This window comes from Taudactylus pleione, unplaced genomic scaffold, assembly GCF_031769625.1.
Source record: "Taudactylus pleione unplaced genomic scaffold, aTauple2 ptg000228l, whole genome shotgun sequence".
NCBI classification, from domain to species: domain Eukaryota; kingdom Metazoa; phylum Chordata; class Amphibia; order Anura; family Myobatrachidae; genus Taudactylus; species Taudactylus pleione.
The window spans coordinates 530095-550045 of NW_028284630.1; the positions used below are offsets into that span (position 1 = coordinate 530095).

At 39.8% G+C, this 19951-nt stretch overlaps 1 protein-coding gene across 2 annotated transcripts in view; it reads right to left on the reverse strand.

Annotated features, from left to right (window-relative positions):
* Positions 1 to 19951, reverse strand: part of DPYD (dihydropyrimidine dehydrogenase) — a 1460234-nt gene that overhangs the window by 5203 nt on the left and 1435080 nt on the right. For both annotated transcript variants that reach the window (XM_088479173.1, XM_088479172.1), the window contains one exon: positions 14823 to 14951. In XM_088479173.1, the coding sequence (XP_088335299.1) occupies positions 14823 to 14951 (129 nt within the window). The remainder of the gene's footprint in view (positions 1 to 14822; positions 14952 to 19951) is intronic.

Consider the following 19951-nt stretch of genomic DNA (forward strand, 5'->3'; position numbering starts at 1 on the left):
TACTATGCTCCTGTATTACTATGCATTACTATGCTCCTGCATTACTATGTTCCTGCTTTACTATGCATTACTATGCTCCTGCATTACTATGCATTACTATGCTCCTGCATTACTATGCTCCTGAATTACTATGCTCCTGCATTACTATGCTCCTGCATTACTATGCATTACTATGCTCCTGAATTACTATGCATTACTATGCTCCTGAATTACTATGCTCCTGCATTGCTATGCATTACTATGCTCCTGCATTACTATACTCCTGTATTCATTACTATGCTTCTGCAATACTATGTTCCTGCATTACTATGCATTATTATGTTCCTGCATTACTATGCTCCTCTATTACTATTCATTACTATGTTCCTGCATTACTATGCTCCTCTATTACTATGCATTATTATGTTCCTGCATTACTATGCGCCTGTATTACTATTCATTACTATACTTCTGCATTACTATGCTCCTATATCAGTGCATTTCACAGTGATACTGTATATAATGCAATTTACTTTATGGGGCACCTTGGCAGAAATACTATTCCTCAGCAAGTATTTTCTCCTGGTTGTGACTGCCTAAGACTACGAGTGAAGGCTTAAAGGGATTTCTGAGCAGTTTCCCTTTTAGTAAATTGGAAGAAGCAATGATAACCCATTTCTCCACCTAAAACCTCTGAGAATTATCATTGCTTCATAAATAGAACTCTAAAGAGAGAAGTAGAGGGTTAAAAACAAGTAATGCAACAATGAAACAGTTCCAAATGTAAATAAATTGTACCCACACAAAATTACTACCATCTATATGCTTCTAATAGGTGTTTTTAAACATAAATTATTGATATTGGTGGTACTGCCTATTTATGTCTACACAAAATAGAATTTTAATAATCAAAGCTCATAATTTAAAACAAATTTCAAATCAATTTATGTTTGTCCCATGTGGAAAAGTAAACCCTTCATTGCTAAAAATCACAACACATAGTAAATGAACAGCACTAGCAGCATAAATATGCTGCCGTTATACATAAATCGTAATTCACGGCACCATTACAGTAAAAAATGATACAGAAATGTAGACATTGGAGTCTCTAAATGAAATGTGCTATTAATAATTTCCTATGCAGTGTTCATCAGCCACTGTCAGTAATAGTATAACAGTTATGCCTCGCCTGCTCCTGTCATTTGTGTTGTGATAAAGCTTGAAGCCGAGAACTGCTCACCCATAAAAGACTCAGCTTCTAATGCAAATGGTGGCTTACCAGCTAATGATCCAATAAACATCTTACCATAGCTATATTTAATCAGTTGCACTTTGTTTCCCTTCCTATTTTTAGATGAAGATGAAAGGCTTAATCCTCTGAAACACATTCCTGTACTGTATGTTTTGATAATCACATAAAAACAGCCTCATAACAAAAAAAATCCTTTATTAAAAAAACAAAAAGTAAAGTAAAAAATTAGTCCTGTGCACTAAAGAGCTTTGTCAATTTAATTGCACCATTTACAAGCAAAACATTTCCATCAGCATTCGCAGTGTGTTTTTATTCTGCAGCAGTGTACAGTATGCTAAATAACCACCTCTGACGGCCCCTGTTAGTGCAATTGCCAGGTCCACTTTGAAATCCTTCCCTGATGAGGACAGTGCTGCCTCTGGTTTACAAGGGGTCCACACCAGAAACCAAAATTTAAAATAAATGACCCATGTAGAAACAAGGACTTAATCATTCCGAGAGAGCTACTGAAATTCTGCCCTTTTATTCCTTAACCAAACTACAGTAACAAACAAATAATTCTCATTACTTTCATTGCTGTTTGCTGCTTCTTCAAATGATGCCTCTTGAGATAGCTGTCTCAGTATGCTTCATCACACCATCATCATGAACAGTGCTGTCACTGATTGTTTCAAATAGGATGATGTTCTTTGCAGGTTAGGTTTGTGTCTGCATAAATTAATTCATTGTGTACAGACTGGAATTTTTTACTGACATTTTGTTGATTCTTTTTCAATCTAATCAGTGATATTTGTCAGGGTGCCCAAAGAATACCACACATGCATCTAATTTGTAGGATTATAGGCCCATGATAAACCCAGTTTTGTCACTTATAGAATTATACTATACCAATATGGCCAAAGAGAGTAGCTGAAAGTGCAGTTGTGCAGCCAGTACTAACCCAGAGCCATAACTAGACTTTTTGGTGCCCTGTGCCAGAGAGAGCATTGCCCCCCCCCATTTTTTAAAATACAGACATGAGATCGTGCATCTGAAAAAGGGCCATGGCCTCATGGGCAAAGGCCAGGGAAGTGATAGGAGAGGTCAGGAGATGCTGGGGATAAAAGAAGATGAAGCTACAAGTGAGGATGATAATAAACAGGAAAATTGACAGGACCAAACAGCGCCCCCTGTCCTGCGGTACCCTGTGCCAAGGCACTGGTCGCACTACCCTAGTTACGGCCCTTACTGTCACGTTGTGTGTACACTTACTAGAAGGTTACATTAATGGAGCTCTGGATGCCTTATGCACTTCCTTTCCTGCTTTCCCATCGGATGCTAGCGCCACCCCCATTTCTTTTCTTACCTTCTCTTCATGGTGTGGTGCAGGGCTATGACAACAAAGCCCAGCTCCATACTCCCTGTCCGTTACCAACTTGGCAGCCTCACAGGTAAAGAATTGCTTCCTGCTGCCGCTCTATGGGTCTGATTCAGAGTTGTAGGCTATGCAGATCTTTACACAGTTCAGCGTTAAACAGCCACCTGCGCATGCATCTGAGTTGCACGGTGCATGCGTCAAGATACATTACCATAATCGCTCGCAGTGACTATTTACTTGCAGTGTGATTGACAGTCAGTGGGTGTTTGGGGGAGGTAATGGGGAGTGGCGTGTTGTGACCATTTCGGGGGCATGTCATACCCTGCGTCTGTGATCCCATATGTAAAAAAAAGGTCTCCGGCATCTGAGTTCCCACGGCAACCATAGGATTATTTAGAAGACTGATAACACAGGTCTGCGAAATTTAAGGTATTGAAAACTTTTTTAATAATACTTTTATATGCTTAATTATACTCCTGTGTACATCAAGAAATAGTATATAAAAAAAAAAAACACATCACATTTACCTATAAGAGGGTTACATACATTTTTAAGAAATAACAAAAAGTTTAATTTTTTTTGGACATATTTATCCACAAAATACACAGAAGTGTAGATGATAGTACTGTGTTTTTGTCTTAATTACATAATAAAATAATAAAATCAAACAATGATAGAAACAAAACCATAATTATTGAAAAACTTGTTAATATATTGCTTTTTTTGTCTTCAAACTTCGTTTTGCAGATTTTCGCTTATAAGCTTTTCCTGTGTCGCCTCTGTGTATCATCCAGCAGTAGTCAGCCATCATGCTTATGTCCCAAATAACCTGGTATCTTCTTTCTACATCTTTAATGTCTTGGTGGAACCATTCACCCTGTTCTTCACTGTAGTCTCCGAGATTATTCGGGAAATGCTCAATATGGGAATTAAAAAAATGTACCTTTAAACTCATATTGCAGCCAAGGTTCCTGTAACTATTAAACTGTTCCACCTTCACCAGCTCACCTTGTAGTTGTAGTGTTTGTGTGTGTGCAATGTTCCTTTGGACAGTATTTGGTTTAGGCCCTTTGTACATTTCAGCTCCAGGCCCATGTGGGCCTTAATCTGGCACTGGGCGGGGGGAAGTTTTATAACGAGAACTGAATTTCAACGTTCTATACTACCGACTGATGACAATGTTAATAATAAATATAGGCAGAATACATTTATTACTTAAAAGAATATGAATAAAAATTAAAGAAATTCATAAATACACGTTTTGCAGAAAAACATGATATGATATGCAAAATCGGGAGGCTTCATCATGTCCAGAAGCCAAAAATCTATAAAGTATCACATAAATTTGTTATAAAGTGTTTTCATCGCAAAACTGTATAATCAAAGTTCTGTGATCAATGCTGCGTCTTTGTATGCAGAAGATTGGATTTCCGAAGATACAGGTGGGCATCCCAATACATAACCCGGTGTTTGCGACATTTGCTTATTTTCACTCATACACTGCGTACAGAGAAGCAGCGGTGGCACCAATAGCGTTCAACATTGAATCAAGCCCTATGTTAGCAAGCAGCGCATAATCAGTGGGCAGCACAGTAGAAATAAAGACAATAAATAAGTGTCAATCTTGGCACTCTAGGTGACTGTTTTTGTGTTTGGAATGGTCTTATATATTACACTAGGGGCAAGTAGAAGCAACAGATTTTTTGGAGTTTAGAGAAATCCAGAAACCCATATTACTGGAAACTGATGATGGTTCACTTTTGAACTCCGGTCCAGTAACTCCTGAAACTGAGCCTCTAGAACTAGTGACTGAACCAATTCACCATCTCTTCATTTTAGTTTCCTGTTATTTTGGGAATCCTTTGGTTGGCTGCAAATAATTGATTCATTAACTGGGAATCAAAGACCATTTCATTTACACAATAAACTTTTACTCCCAAAACTGAATAACAGCCTTCTCTTGTTGAAGGGAACATTCCAATACTCAGGCATTGGAACAAGAAGTATGCTGTAAATTACCACCCCAAAGACACTGATTGTCAGGTGGGTTTGCTATTTGGGACCACCATAGCCTTTAGACACATTTAGCCATTAGCTGAACCTTAGCAAAGGTTTTATTCATCTACAGTACATCTCCAGAAGGTGCACAAATTTTCTGAAAAATCTTTGCTTTGCTAAAATTTTTATTAAATTGGATTTATATGTTTGCAACTAAATCCGTATACGATCTTGAAATAAATGAAAAGCTGATTTGTTAAAATCAATTATTGTTGGTGAACTGGAAGAGTACTAATTCATCAAAAACAGGTCAAGTTCCTGGGTAGTTTTGCTACATCAAGTTTAAGAATGGTGCACTACCTAAAGCTGGCCATACACGGGACGATTTTTAACATGATTATGGCAGTTTCTACAGGTTAGACAGACCAATCGTTTGCAAATAGTTGTATTTTGAGTCTTCTGCGACCCCAATGTGCGTCCCCGCTGTCATCTAGTTGGATCGCAGATCAGATGGTTTTGCAGAGAGACCTCAACTGATTGTGTACGATGTGATACACTTCTATGCATCTTATCTTATGATCTTAATGATCAACTGTACACCATTTGACCACATCTTATGAAGAATTTCAAGGTAAGAATTTCAAGGGAAATCGTACAACTGATCTTACCAACTTTGAATCTCACCGTGTATGGGGGAATTAATACACTTCAGACTTTAATAGGCTATTTCCAAGAAATGTTAAGAGGTTCATAGAATTTTCCACCTGTTCCATGTATACATTTCATTCAAGACTTCTCCACAAGATTAAGGGATTGTCTTTCTATTGGTCTTCAGAAGATGAAATTACTTTCTGTATCCTGTATTAATATATCCTGAAGCAAAACTTGTTTTTATCCTTGAGACAGTAGTATCAGTTTCCTCAGTCAGGGCTTTATTGCTAAAGAAAAAAGGTGCTAAGACGATGTTGAACCTGTGTGCTTTTCATTCCTCAAATAGCGGCTTCAGAAAAGACTTTTGAAATGTCAAAAAAAGAACTGCTTGCCATAGTGGTTGCATTTCCTGAATGGATACATTTGCTACATACAAGATACTGTACATCAAATAATTTTGCTCACAGACCAATGGAATCTAGTTTGTTTGGCCTGCTAAAAGACTTTCACCCTGTTAGGGTTCAGCCTAGAATCGGCTATCTCTTACCTCTGTGCCGTCTTCCCCTGACTTCCTTGTGATCAGACGCCTGGTGCAATGAGGGGTGTGATGCTGAGCATTCTACCTTAGGTGCTTTTGCGGACTTCCATGGTTGGCTGTGTGTTTTGTGGATCGGAGTTCCCATCATGGGCGCCGCCATGACAGTTCCTCTCATGTGACAGTCCTCCTAACCAATGGTAGCATGATCTCAGTCAGCTGATGCTGTGCTCCAGTAATCTGCTACCCCTGGGTATAAATCCGCCTCCAGAACTCCAGGAAGTTGCCTGATCAACAGTTGTCAATCCTAGTTTACTAGTTGAGTTTTGTTTCAGGTTCCCTCGGATTCCAAGCCTTTGTTCCAGTGCTTTCCAGCGAGCAGCAGAGCTATAATATTCCTGCCTGTGTTCCAAGCCTCCAGTGTCATTCCTGTGAGCCACAGAGCTATAACATTCCTGCCTGTGTTCCAAGTCTCCAGAGTCATTCCTGTGAGCCACAGAGCTATAACATTCCTGCCTGTGTTCCAAGTCTCCTGTGTATTATCCTGTGAGCCACAGAGCTATAACATTCCTGCCTGTGTTCCAAGTCTCCTGTGTATTCCTGTGAGCTACAGAGCTATAACACCCCTGGCCTGTGTATCTAGCCTCCAGCGAGCTACAGTGCTTTTATAGCTCTGTGTGTGTTGGAGTTCCAGTGTCTCCTTTCATTACCAGGGTGATTACTATCTCTACCTGTGCATGCTGTTTTGTGATTCCCAGCTACAAGGATATCCTGAGTGTTTCACAGCTGCACCAATTACAAGCTACAAGTGTTCCTGTGAGCAACAGTGCTGATTACATCCCAGCCTGAGAGCTTTGTTTTCAGTGACACTGCAATTCCACATCTGCCTGAATATTTGCTACCAGTGTCTGCTGTGAACTACAGTGCTATTCCATCACTGCCTGAATATTTGCTACCTGTGTCTCCTGTGAGCTACAGTGCAATTCCATCTCTGCCTGAACATTAAAGTTACCAGTGTCTCCTGTGAGCTACAGTACCATTCCATCTCAACCTGTGTATATTACCAGTGCCATTCCGTGTGGCTAAGTGTGTCCACACACCGTTCCCTGTGTATCCTTTGTGTGCCACCCCGCAGTTCAAGTGCTATTTACAAGTACCTCACAAACAGTATCTCCTGGTGAATCTCCCGATGCAATAGTGCCTTGGTTAGGCACTTCCCTTGGGCCACTGACATTCGAGTCTCTATTCCCACGGGGTTTGGATACCTGGTCAAAGGACTGCGACCTGCCTACAGGGTGCAGCTAAGCCCATATCCCACTTGGAGGGGTCACTGGCGAACACCTCCCTGCAGGTTAGACTCCGCACCTTTGACCAGGTCTCGTCAACGTCCAAGACCTGTGGATGAGGAGTCCTGATGTCCAGGCCAGTTCCCCGAATTCGTCCAAACTACTCACAACCCCTTACTAGGGGGTTCCAGTACATCAAACCTGACACACCCCGAGTAGCCAAATGAAGTTTTTCCTTAAAAACTTAGGGCCTGATTCAGACTTGGGAATAGAGTGAGATATCTCTTTCAACTGATCATCTTGGTGAAACCATGCTGCACTGCAGGTGGGGCAGATTTAAAATGTGCAGAGAGATTTAGATTTGGGAGGAGTGTTTCCAAACTGACATCTAAATTGTATAGTAATAATAAAGCTGTGCAGTATTTGTGGGCTACATGCAAAAGCAGCTAGTATTTACCCCACATGTAAAAGAAATTATGTATTTACGCCCCTTGCATTGCAATATGGTTTGTTCAGGTTCACAGTTAAGTGATATGTCACTCTATTCCCAAGTCTGAATCAGGCCCTTAGTCTCGTCCTGCAGTACCTGTGCTTGGTTTAAAACTTCCCATGTTTTTCCATTAAGAATTATACAATCTTTACTTAAGCCCGCCCCCCCCCCATCCCCATCAATTTCATTGATTTCATTATGGATTTTCCAGGACTGCAGAATGCATGATGTCATTGCAGTGCAAGCCATAGCATAGCATAGAATGGCATATGCAGTCACGGAGAATCGCATTGTGCTATGCGTGCGCACGTTTCTGGTGCGATCAGCCACAATGTAACTGTGCGCATCAGTATAGTTTTGGTGACTGTGGATAAAAGCACAAAGTTGGAACACTTTGTGCACTGTCATGGACTTGTTACTGCAAAAGAAACCATAAAAGTAGTAATTAAGGAGATTTTGAATTTTCTTTTGTAATTTTAGATAATATAGTTTCTAATTGTGGAGTGCGGTTTAGTTCACAGTTTTGGAAGCAATTTGCACCACTCTTGACATTAAATACCTTCCATCCTCAATCCAATCATCAGACAGAATACACCAAGCAGACATTGAAGCAATATTTACAATGACTGCAAGATGACTGGAAGAAAGAACTTTTGATGACAAGCGTTCAGGTAAGAACTGCCATCACTCGTCAACAAAACAAAGTTCAATTTATGTCAAAATGGAGTATCATTCAATCCTGTTTCCTAATCTTCCATGAGATTCTTCCATTCCCGCTGTTGCCTCTATATGGGAGTATTGTACAAAAAACAATTATATATTAGAAGAAAAATTGCATCATATCCAGGGCCGCTATAAGAGAATTGCTGATGAGTGCCATTAAACTGTTGCAATTTTGAAGAGTGGTGACAAAGTCTGACTCTCTACCAGAATTCTAAAGGTAAGGGTAAACTAGAACAAATTAATAAACCCTTTTAAACTCTTGGCCTATGTCAGTCCAATGGTCTTAACCAATTCCATGAAAGTTCAACCAGTTATATTTCGTTACAGAAACCAGAGATTGCGAATCATTTTCCGATCACATTTTGACTCCTCCAAGTTGATGAATGCCAAATACTAATGGTTAAACAAATTCTGAATCCGAGCATTTTTTGCAACATACTTCAATATGTAATAAAATGTCAGGTCTACAGCCCTGAAGACAATTTGTGGAATCCAGGAGAGAGTATTCATACTCCTTGATTGTTGCAAGAACTCAATCAGAAACATCCACATAAATACACAAAAGTACCATCCAGAGGTCCTGGAATACTCTTGGAAATTATCATAATAAATATTGCATCTCTGGCCACCAGATGTCATTGTAGTTGCAGAACTTTTTCTTTAATTTGCCCTCATCCATAATAGCCAGTACTACGTATGGTGAATCCATCTTAGATGCTGCTTGTGTATTAAAAAAACTCTGCTTGCGTATTCTACATCTCTTGCTACCTGCTCATATTTGACTATCTTCTTGTGTATTGACCCTTCTTGTACAGGACTACCCGCTTGTGTACAATCCCATATATCTCACTATCCACTTGTGCTATCTACCTTTCTTCAGTTAATACCCAGGTATTCTGACACTAGTATTGCCTAGTGATGGGTATTACTGATATCAATCCTCTTTAGTCTTGATTTGCTGGTAATGACTAATAGCTTTTTAACCATTACTGCAAATGACCCCTTAATCCATGCAAATAAAAATTCAATTATTGCAACATTTAACTCACTTGGTACCAAATAAACAGGGATTTTCTTGGAAATTTGGCCCATGGAGCATTAAAAATATCAAATAAACTATATTCTATCCACATATACTCTCCTGTGACACATCTACAATGGGTGCAGGCTGTAGATAGGTACCTGGTCAATGGGGGTCCTGCATCACACACCCTGTACCCACTGTGTGCCATGTAGGGGATCCTCATTTATGTAATCTGCCAACTGCGCTATGTTTCAGGTGATACTGTATCTTCAAAAGATGGTGCCTGTGCACTGTGCCAGAGCCTTTGCTCTCTTCTGTGCCAATCTTCAGTTAAAAGACTGTGCCGCCAGTAGAAGGTGGCAGGTGGGCTGCACAGAAGGAAGACCCCCTGCACATAAGCCGTCCCATGTGTCAAAATGCCTCTGACCAGAATTTAAGAGAATGTATGAAATCCAACTTCATCTTACCTTAATATACAGAATTGTGGTATACTCCTTCTATTAGTAACCATTGCCAAGTTTAGTTTCCATTAGGGTGCGAAGATTCCCGGCATGCCAGAATCTATTATGTCTTCTTGAAATAGGAGTACATAGAGCTGCAACCTCCCTAGCTCCAAGCAGCCACAGGCGTATAATGTGCAAAGCTTACCCTTCTCAGGCTGGACACCTTAATCCATGCACAAGGCACTTACAGAATAAAATCCATTGACCCTTTCTTTCAAACATATTTATAGCCAGCTCAGCACCATTCCCTACCCTAACATTGTAAATCAGGATTAGCTACCATGTCACCGTTGATATGTTTGTCACCAATTGGATGTTGATCTCCATCTTAAGCTAACATCATTTAGAAGCCTGAATATGCTACCGCCTAAAACAAAATCCCAAATTACACAGTCTAGTCATGTCCCTACTTTATGAATGTAAGAGCAGTAGAATAACAAACAAGTAAAAATAGCTTACCATGGATTGGTTACATTATCAATGCCTTGTGAGCAATGAATTAGCTTGACACAGAAAAATGTTTGTTTAACTATGTAAGAAGATATTTACAAACCTTAATTGCTTTTCACACCTTTGGTTTTTCATACATTTGTGCAATTACGGTCTATCCAACTATAATTTAGGAAAGCAGATGCTTACTATAGAGATGCTCGAAATTGTGCAAAACTAATTATAAAACTGGTTTGTGGAAATAGATCTTTGTAAATTTGATATAAATTCTCAAATTTAACATTAACTAAAAATAAATGGAGTCAATTTGTGCATTGCAAACAGGATTGGCCATGTTATAATTTAATAGCATTACATTTGCATACTTTTTAGGGTAAATTTTTAACCTCAAGCACAGTAATGCTATGTTGTACGTCTTAGGTACCTTTATTGTGACTTTCAAAATGAGGGTCTTTTAATAAATCTGTAATATGATAATTTTATAGAAAATACACACAAACCAGGAGATAATTTGTAATATTTCATTTTATATGTGTTAATTTGATCATATGTATTTTTCAATATTTTCACCTCTATACCTCTAAGTAAGTAAATAAATATTTGCAACCCCTGTATTATTGCATCTCATGTTTAAATTAATAAACTACATCCCTAAAATCTTACTCTCTTTCCATAGGAATATAGCAGTTACCTCTTGTATACTGGAGGTAGCAAATTATCTAAAGTATAAAAATTATGTATTTATTTCATTATTTCAGAGCCATATTTTAGAACTAACCCTGCAACATACTTGTCAACCCTCCCGTTTTCTTGAAAAGCCTCCCGCTGCCCTGCAAAGTTTATTATATACCTCGCATTCTCCACTGCCGTGTCCGGGAGGTGACAGGGGTGGGGCTTGAAAGAGGTATGCAAAAAAGGCCATCCACGCACCACGGGGTCGTAGTTAGCATTGGCCGCTTCACCCAGCAGAGCATGTATGTGTTGTCAGTGCAGGCAGAGCTGACAGTTCTCTCCTGCTTCAGCGGCTTCTTTTCCTTCTCCTCCCCTACCACCCAAACAAGTAAGTCATTAGTAGTTAGTACTGTGGTAGAAGTAGTGCTCTGGGGGTGTGTGCTCTATAATCAGTGGCAGATGAAGCAAGTGGGGCACATGTGCTGGGGTGGAGGGGGGTGCCAGGACATGCATGTAGAAATCCTTAAATTTTTTTAATGTGCACTTCTAAAGTATTCTGGTAGCTGCGGGCAGTGGGGAGCGCAGCCGGGTACTCAGATACATGGAGGCTACAGTGCTCCTTACACTCACACATACTGAGAGAGTGACGGGGAATGTCCCTGCAGCTCTCAGACACACACACACTGCCTACGCTGTGCGCTGACCTCACTGCAGTGCGGGCCTTGCCCAGTTCAAGTTGCTGAATGGAATACAGTTTGTTCTCGCAGTAGGGTGAGTGGAGTCTTTCTGCAGTGCCTGACATGGTGCCTTCAACACGGGGGTCCTCTGTCTGTGCCTCCTACTGTAGCAGTGACAAGCGCAGCCTTCCCCCTGCAGATGCCATCTCTTATGAGAAGCAGGAGTGGTAGGTAGGTACAGTAGGTACTGAAACAGCAACGCCACAGTCTGCTTCAGGAATTAGTAGTGATGGAGCTTCACCCCCTCACCCCACACAGCCAACCTTCCCAGTAAAGTATGCAACAAGTTTTCATACAGTTACTTTTAAAGAGTATCTGTAGAATTTTTACACTAATGAGTATTATCATAATAGAGAATTGATTAACACTGGATTTAAAATAAAGGTGAGTGTGTGAGTTATAGAGTGATGGTCCCCTGACGCCGCTCACCCTGCATCCTAAGCTGTATTTACTAATTCCCTCCACCCCGATGTGCCTCCAACATTCCATGTGTGCTTACTCTATTCAGGGAACAGTGGAGTTGCCGGAGGAGGGCCAACCTGACAGATACTCTGGCAGCTGTGCAGAGCAAAGGAGTGCTGCACTATGTTAATCACAGGTTCCCATGGCAACGAGACACATGAGTCGGTACTTTCACTGATGTCACCAGGAACACATTGATACTTGCGCTGCGGTAAGTGTTTGCTTCTGAGACACCTCTGGGCTTGGGCACCAGCAAGTGTGGGCTCAGAGTAGATGACAACTTGGGGTATTGGGAGATTATACCCGTGGTGCAGTGCTGCAAAGGGGGCCCCCAAAAAGTTCCAGAAATTGGTATCCTTACACACGCCACCCTCATTCACCACCTCAACATTCTGGGGGCTGGGTGCTTATGGATGTATTTAGGGCCACTCCTGTAAGGCACGACAGTAGGCATTGCCGGCAGATGTAGTAATTACCATGCTGGTGTCCATGCACTACTTTTACACCCGATACCACTAAGAGCAAGCATACTACATACCAGGGGTAACCTCACCCAGCAGGGGGCATTGCTGACACTGTAATTATCACCCTGCTGGTGCCCATCATCCATACCCCTCTACCCTGTCCATGCTGATTTAGTGCTACAGTTTTCACATGCCACTGCAGGATACACCCATTAGTAGACATAGATACAGTATGCTTATAGCTGGAGATAGGTACGCCCTTTGGGTGGAGCATGACACGCCCCCTCATAGACGCATTCTACTATCAAATATAATCTCCCTGAAACTAGTTTTCAAAAGTTGTCAAGTATGCCCTGCAAATGGTTGCTATTTATCATGATTTTAAATGACCTCATTAAAAGTAAAATTTTAAAGACATAGGGCCGAATCCAATTAGATGCAAAAAGTCGTGAAAGTGTGATAAGTTTTTGTAGAAAAATTAATATTGTGCAATCCTATTCACAAAGTTTTCACATGTGCAAATTCTCCATAGACAATAACCAGCAAAAAGTTTTCACCATCTCAGAGAAGGTGAAAAGTTGTGCAAAATCTCATTTTGGGCTAAAATTGTGGGTACTTGTTTCAGAACTTCATGGACACTCCCTCCCTAATGTCAAATTAGGCAAAAATAATTTTTCAATTAGCGGAATTTGGCCAATAATGACATGTCATTTTTGGGGTGAAAAAATTTAAAGTGGTGGAAAATGGGCTTAAAGTAGTGGGTCATGTATTTTGGGGGCTGTATGGATGGGACATGTGTTTTAAACATTGCAGGTGGCTGCACCAAGTGTATTTTTTTTTAAATTAAAAGTGCACTTTTATGACACCAAAATACACTTGCACCCATTTTAATGTCCCCCTAATTTAACTGCAGCAAAACTGGTTAAAAAAACGTACTTTTATCATTTTTTCACTGTTAACAAAATGCATATAACGGCCATTTGACACAATTTAAGATTTCAAAATACTTTTATTAGGTCCACTAATACACTTCTGTATTGACTTCCTATATCAGGCTTTTATGGGGTACAGAGAGATTTCCCCAAAATCTGTTATACTTCTCACATATTAGACTTTCGTGCAAATGCGTTTTCACATCTATTGTAATAGGATATTGTGCGAATAAAAAAGACAATAGACGCAAAGATATATCATCAAAAGTCCCAAAGTGTGCGAAAACTTCTCAGACGTAAAGTTTTCGCTTTATCACGTCTAATTGGATACTGCCCATATTATTTCATTCAGAGTGCCCCAACAAAGAGTCTCTATTTTTCCTCGGAAATATCTGGAGTCTGCATTTGGTATTGCACTATTGCCCCTAACTTCCATTTTGCCATTAAAGTATAAAACTGGTCTTATTATTATGGGGTAAATGCACTAATAATGACAAACAAAATGTAATAATAATTAGTATATCAGACTCTGAATATGCCAGGTCACCTTGGTCTGCCTCCGGCTAAGGTCTTTCCCATCACCCTCTGCATTGACAGCCGCTGGAGGTGGATGCGTGTTGGAGATGGTACAGACTTTAGCAAATTATTATATAGATATCAATATTGATCAACCTTTCAACAGTAGTAAATGTTGTAAAAATAAGTACATATGGATCTGTATAAAAACTTACTGTTACTGTTCCTTTAATATTTTTTATCAAGTAAAGTAATACTTTTAGAAGTTTTCAATTCAATGCACACAAGCACTGTGTGAGAGATATAACTAACACAATGTTATTTAACAATCAAAAGGAAGGAACAAAGAGTGCAGCCATCCTTGAATATTACAAAACTAATTATACCTTAACAGAACATCTGTGATTCTTTATAAATCAGCTCCGCATTTTGACTACAGTCAGTCACTTATTTGCAATGTACATTTTAAGACAGAAAGGAATAGCGGGGGGCCCAAATAAACCATTCTAATTAAAATGTGTCAGAGCTATCTAATGATTTAGGCACTGTATATATTAGATAGAAAATGAGCATTAGCCAACCTTGCATATTATACAGAGGGTGTATTTTTTTTTTCAACTCATTTCTCAATTCCATGTGCAAAAACATTTATGGGGAATACATTGTTGTAAGACAGATATGAATTGTTATAATTACAGGCGACAATATTTGTGATCATAGTGGGTTCACATTTTGCAAAACCCCAAACACCATTATATAATATCATTTTAAACTGTTTTGGTTTGTTTTACCTTGACTGCAGGGACAGGTTTCTTTGGAAGAAAATGCTTCTCTGCACCTGCGGAACCACTTGGCAGTCTGATCTTGGTCTCTGCTAAGATCCTTTTCCGTTGCTCCAAAAATGGTCCAAAGCTTGGAAGCTTCAGAACCACAGGGAGGAGAAAACACAAGTGAAAAATCCAATATTAAAAAAAATATGCTATACTTCTGTCATTGTGTAAGGGATTGTAAATTAGTGATACAATAAGTGAAATGTGCAAGTGGCATGATACATTGAGGTTAAAATCATGACTAGTTATAATGTATAGGAGTCTATTCACTTACCCTTGGAGAGAGATAAAGTGGAGAAATATAAGTACCTACCAATCAGCTCCTAACTGTCATGTTACAGGCTGTATTTGAAAAATGACAGTTAGCAGCTGATTGGTTGGTACTTCACTTTCTCCACTTTATCTCTCTCCAAGGCATAGTGAAAAGACTCCTTACTTAGATAGATTTTAGTAGAGTGAGACATTAAGGATGATCTATGAAAGTTATGCAATAAATAGATATTTTAAGTCATTAATTGAAAAAATGGAGCTTTAAAATATCAAATGATATACATGTAATTAACTGTTATTTTAGGTATTATATACACTCTCTCTTAAATTTGTTCTGTGAAGGAAAAATACACCTACAAACAGTGCTGAATAACATTAATATGTCAGAAATCATCTGCTACAAAGGATCACTATAAAATACTCACTACATTAAAACAGCTATTTATTAAAAATTGCTAAAAAACAGAATTCTTCACATGACAGAATTAAAACACCATTAGGTGTTTGAACCAATATGCCAAACTACACATTTCAAATACCAGTCACTTCACAATTTAAAGATACATAAAACAGTAAATTACTAATTATTAAGTTCCTTGCTTGCAGAAGTTTCCACTTTGTGGTTTCGTGTCTAACTTCAAGAGGTGAAACGCGTCAAAATTAACACTAATGTGTACTGTTACTGTGTGTACTGGTTGAGTAATGTATGGCAGATAGAGTTACCATTTGGATCACAACTTCTCTGGTCATGGAGCAGTTGGGTTCACCCAACTGCTACAAAGCATAAGACCCACCCGATATTGCATACTGGAATTTTGTAAAGCAAAAAACTGAATCAAATTACTACTTGTAATTGAAGGAACTGATATAGATAGATATATAAATAGTATACCTTTAGGAAGCCGGCGGACGCAATGCCAACTGCCGGCTTCCAGACTACTTAATACCGGTGAGGGTTAAATGACAGGTGTCTAAATCTAGACACCTGTCATTTTACCGACACCGGGAGACTGGCACCCAGCATCCCAATCGAAGGGATGCCGGGCACTGGTCGCGGACAGCCACGTTAGGTTTAGGTCTCCCGGGGTGGACTTAGGGTTAGGCACCCCCCGGTGGGTAGGGTCAGTATAGGGGCACCCCCGAGGGGAGGTTAGGGTTAGGCACTCACCCGGGGAACTTAGGTTTAGGTGGCGGGGAAGGGGGGGATAGGTTTAGGCACTTAGAGGGGGGATTAGGGTTAGGCACAGGGGGGAGATTAGGATTAGGCACCCTAAAGGAGGGTTAGGTTAGGGGGTAAAATTAGGTTAGTTTATACTTACCTATAGGACGATCGGTATTTCCACCTCTATCGGGATGCCATGCGGCCGGCGGTGAATCATACCGAATGCATATAATATATATATATATATATAGTAAAGAAAGAAGGAGTCAGCACATCCATATCAATCCATAGAAAATGTATTAATCCAGTAGAGAACAAATGTCGAGGTTATTTGAGGGGCTTGTGAGCAAAGTCATAGCAATAGTTCATCATGGCACAAACAGCAGGCAATCATGAAAATACTCATCACAAGTCCTCCCTCCAGAGAGTAGCGCCCGACAGCCGTTTCGGTGTCAATCCGATGATGAAGGTGTCGGATTGACACCGAAACGGCTGTCGGGCGCTACTCTCTGGAGGGAGGACTTGTGATGAGTATTTTCATGATTGCCTGCTGTTTGTGCCATGATGAACTATTGCTATGACTTTGCTCACAAGCCCCTCAAATAACCTCGACATTTGTTCTCTACTGGATTAATACATTTTCTATGGATTGATATAGATGTGCTGACTCCTTCTTTCTTTACTACATATCATATTATGTGTTTGCACTCCTCATTGTTGCTGCTACCAAGAGTGTGCTGCTGGTCTCATTTGCACTACTATATACATATATATATATATATAAATATATATATATATATATATATATATATTACAGTCAGGTGCATAAATATTGGGACATTAACAGAATTTTCATATTTTGGCCTCTATTCACCACCACAATGGCTTTGAAATGAAACAAACAAGATGTGCTTTAACTGCAGACTTTCAGATTTAATTTGAGGGTAATTACATCTAAATCAGGTGAACGATGTAGGAATTACAACGGTTTTTATATGTGCCTCCCACTTTTTAAGGGGCCAAAAGTAATGGGACACACTAAACAATCCTAAATCTAACTTTCACTTTTTAATACTTTGTTGCAAATCCTTTGCAGGCAATTACAGCCTGTAGTCTAGAACGCATAGACATCACCAGACACTGGGTTTCATCCCTGGTGATGCTCTTCCAGGCCTCTACTGCTAATCTTTGCAGTTTCTGCTTGTTCTTGGGGCATTTTCCCTTCAGTTTTGTCTTCATCAAGTGAAATGCATGCTCAATCGGATTCAGGTCAGGGGATTGACTTGGCCATTGCATAACATTCCACTTTTTAGCCTTAAAAAACTCTTTGGTTGCTTTTGCAGTATGCTTTGGGGCATTGTCCATCTGCACTGTGAAGCGCCGTCCAATGAGTTCTGAAGCATTTGACTGAATATGAGCATATAATATTGCCCGAAACACTTCAGAATTCATTCTGCTGCTTTTGTCAGCAGTCACATCATCAATAAATACAAGGGAACCAGCTCCATTGGCAGTCATACATGCCCACGCCATGACACTACCACCACCATGCTTCACTTATGAGGTGGTATGTTTTGGATCAAGAGCAGTTCCTTTCCTTCTCCATACTCTTCTATTCCCATCACTCTGGTACAAGTTGATCTTTGTCACATCTGTCCATAGGATGTAGTTCCAGAACAGTAATGGCTTTTTTAGATGTTGTTTGGCAAACTCTAATCTGGTCTTCCTGTTTTTGAGGCTCACCAATGGTTTACATCTTGTGGTGTACCCTCTATATTCACTCTTGTGAAGTCTTCTCTTGATTGTTGACTTTGACACATATACTCCTACCTCCTGGAGAGTGTTCTTGATTTGGCGAACTGTTGTGAAGGGGTTTTTCTTCACCATGGAAATAATTCTTCTGTCATCCACCACAGTTGTTTTCCGTGGTCTTCCGGGTCTTTTGGTGTTGCTGAGCTCTCCGGTGCATTCTTTCTTTTTAAGAATGTTCCAAACAGTTGCTTTGGCCACACCTAATGTTTTTGCTATCTTTCTGATGGATTTGTTTTGATTTTTCAGCCTAATGATGGCTTGTTTCACTGATAGTGACAGCTCTTTGGATCTCATATTGAGAGTCGACAGCAACTGATTCCAAATGCAAATGTCACACCTAGAATCAACTCCAGACCTTTTACCTGCTTAATTGATAATGAAATAACGAGGGAATAGCCCACACCTGTCCATGAAATAGCTTTTGAGTTGACAGTCCCATTACTTTCGGCTCCTTAAAAAGTGGGAGGCACATATAAAAACCTTTGTAATTCCTACACCGTTCACCTGATTTGGATGTAATTATCCTCAAATTAAATCTGAAAGTCTGCAGTTAAAGCACATCTTGTTTGTTTCATTTCAAAGCCATTGTGGTGATGAATAGAGGCCAAAATATGAAAATTCTGTCAATGTCCCAATATTTATGCACCTGACTGTATATACTGTATATTAAGTACGAGACTGGGTTTTGACAGCTCTATTTGACCAGAGTCAGCATTTGCAGCATTCAGCTGCCTACATTCTAAAGAGCCTATGTATCAAGCTGTTTTACATAACATTATGCAGAAATTCCTATGTACTAAAAGAACAATGCAGGAGATTTTACAGAAATCTTTGGCAAAGTGTTAATTAGTGCTGCAGATTACAGTCCTCATAATTATCAATGGGGAATATGATCTGACCCCTATGTACTGAACTCCAAAATGCAAATCTTTTCTGAGTTTAGCCCCGGCAGTTTACATCGTCTTCAGATGGTGTAAACTACTGTAAGTCTATGGGGACCCCAGGTGCAGGAGAAAGATCTTTCGATCTCTACCCCGCAAGCCCCAGCCAGCTCCGGGAGCATGCACAGTGTCAGCTTCCCCCGGGGAAGTTTTCAGTGAAAGACTTCTTTAATTTGCCAAGGATATAACTCACAAGGACAGCAGTTACTGCAACCGCTGTCCCTGTGAGTTACCCTTTGTACTTTACATAACGGGGATATTTTCGTTATAAATGAAAATATTCCCTGCGAGTTGGGTACATAATCGCGGCAGTACTGCGATTATTAGTACATAGACCCCTAAGTCTGAATCCAAACTCTGAGACTGAATAGAGATACTGTATCGTTCTTTATGTTATATATGTATGAAAACTCAAAAAATTTTCTCATCATCATCAGAGTGAGTTTGTACCAGTCCTTAGGCACACACAAGTGATACAGCTACTGCCAGGCATATCTGTGGCTCACTTCAGAATTACATAAATACGCCCTAACTGTACTGGGATTGCCTTTGCATATTTCTTTCCTCTACTTTCCACCTCTAAAGGGGTTTTATTTACTAAGCATCAGGTTCTGAAATCAGGCGCTTCCGACAGAGTTTATTCCCCAAATTTAAAAGGTCAATGAAGTAATTGCCTGCAAAACAAGGCTAGTAAAATCATTGCCCTTTTCAAATGCGGGCATTATAACATGATCAGAAGAGCCAGCTTTTATAAATATATGCTTAGTAAATACTGTAAACCCCCAAATGTAGCGAGACGCAAGTGTACAGTATCTGCAAGCAGATATAAGGTGTACACTTTTATTTATGGGTATATGCAGTACATATCTTTATACTGTATTTTTAAAGGGCGTACTCCAACTCAG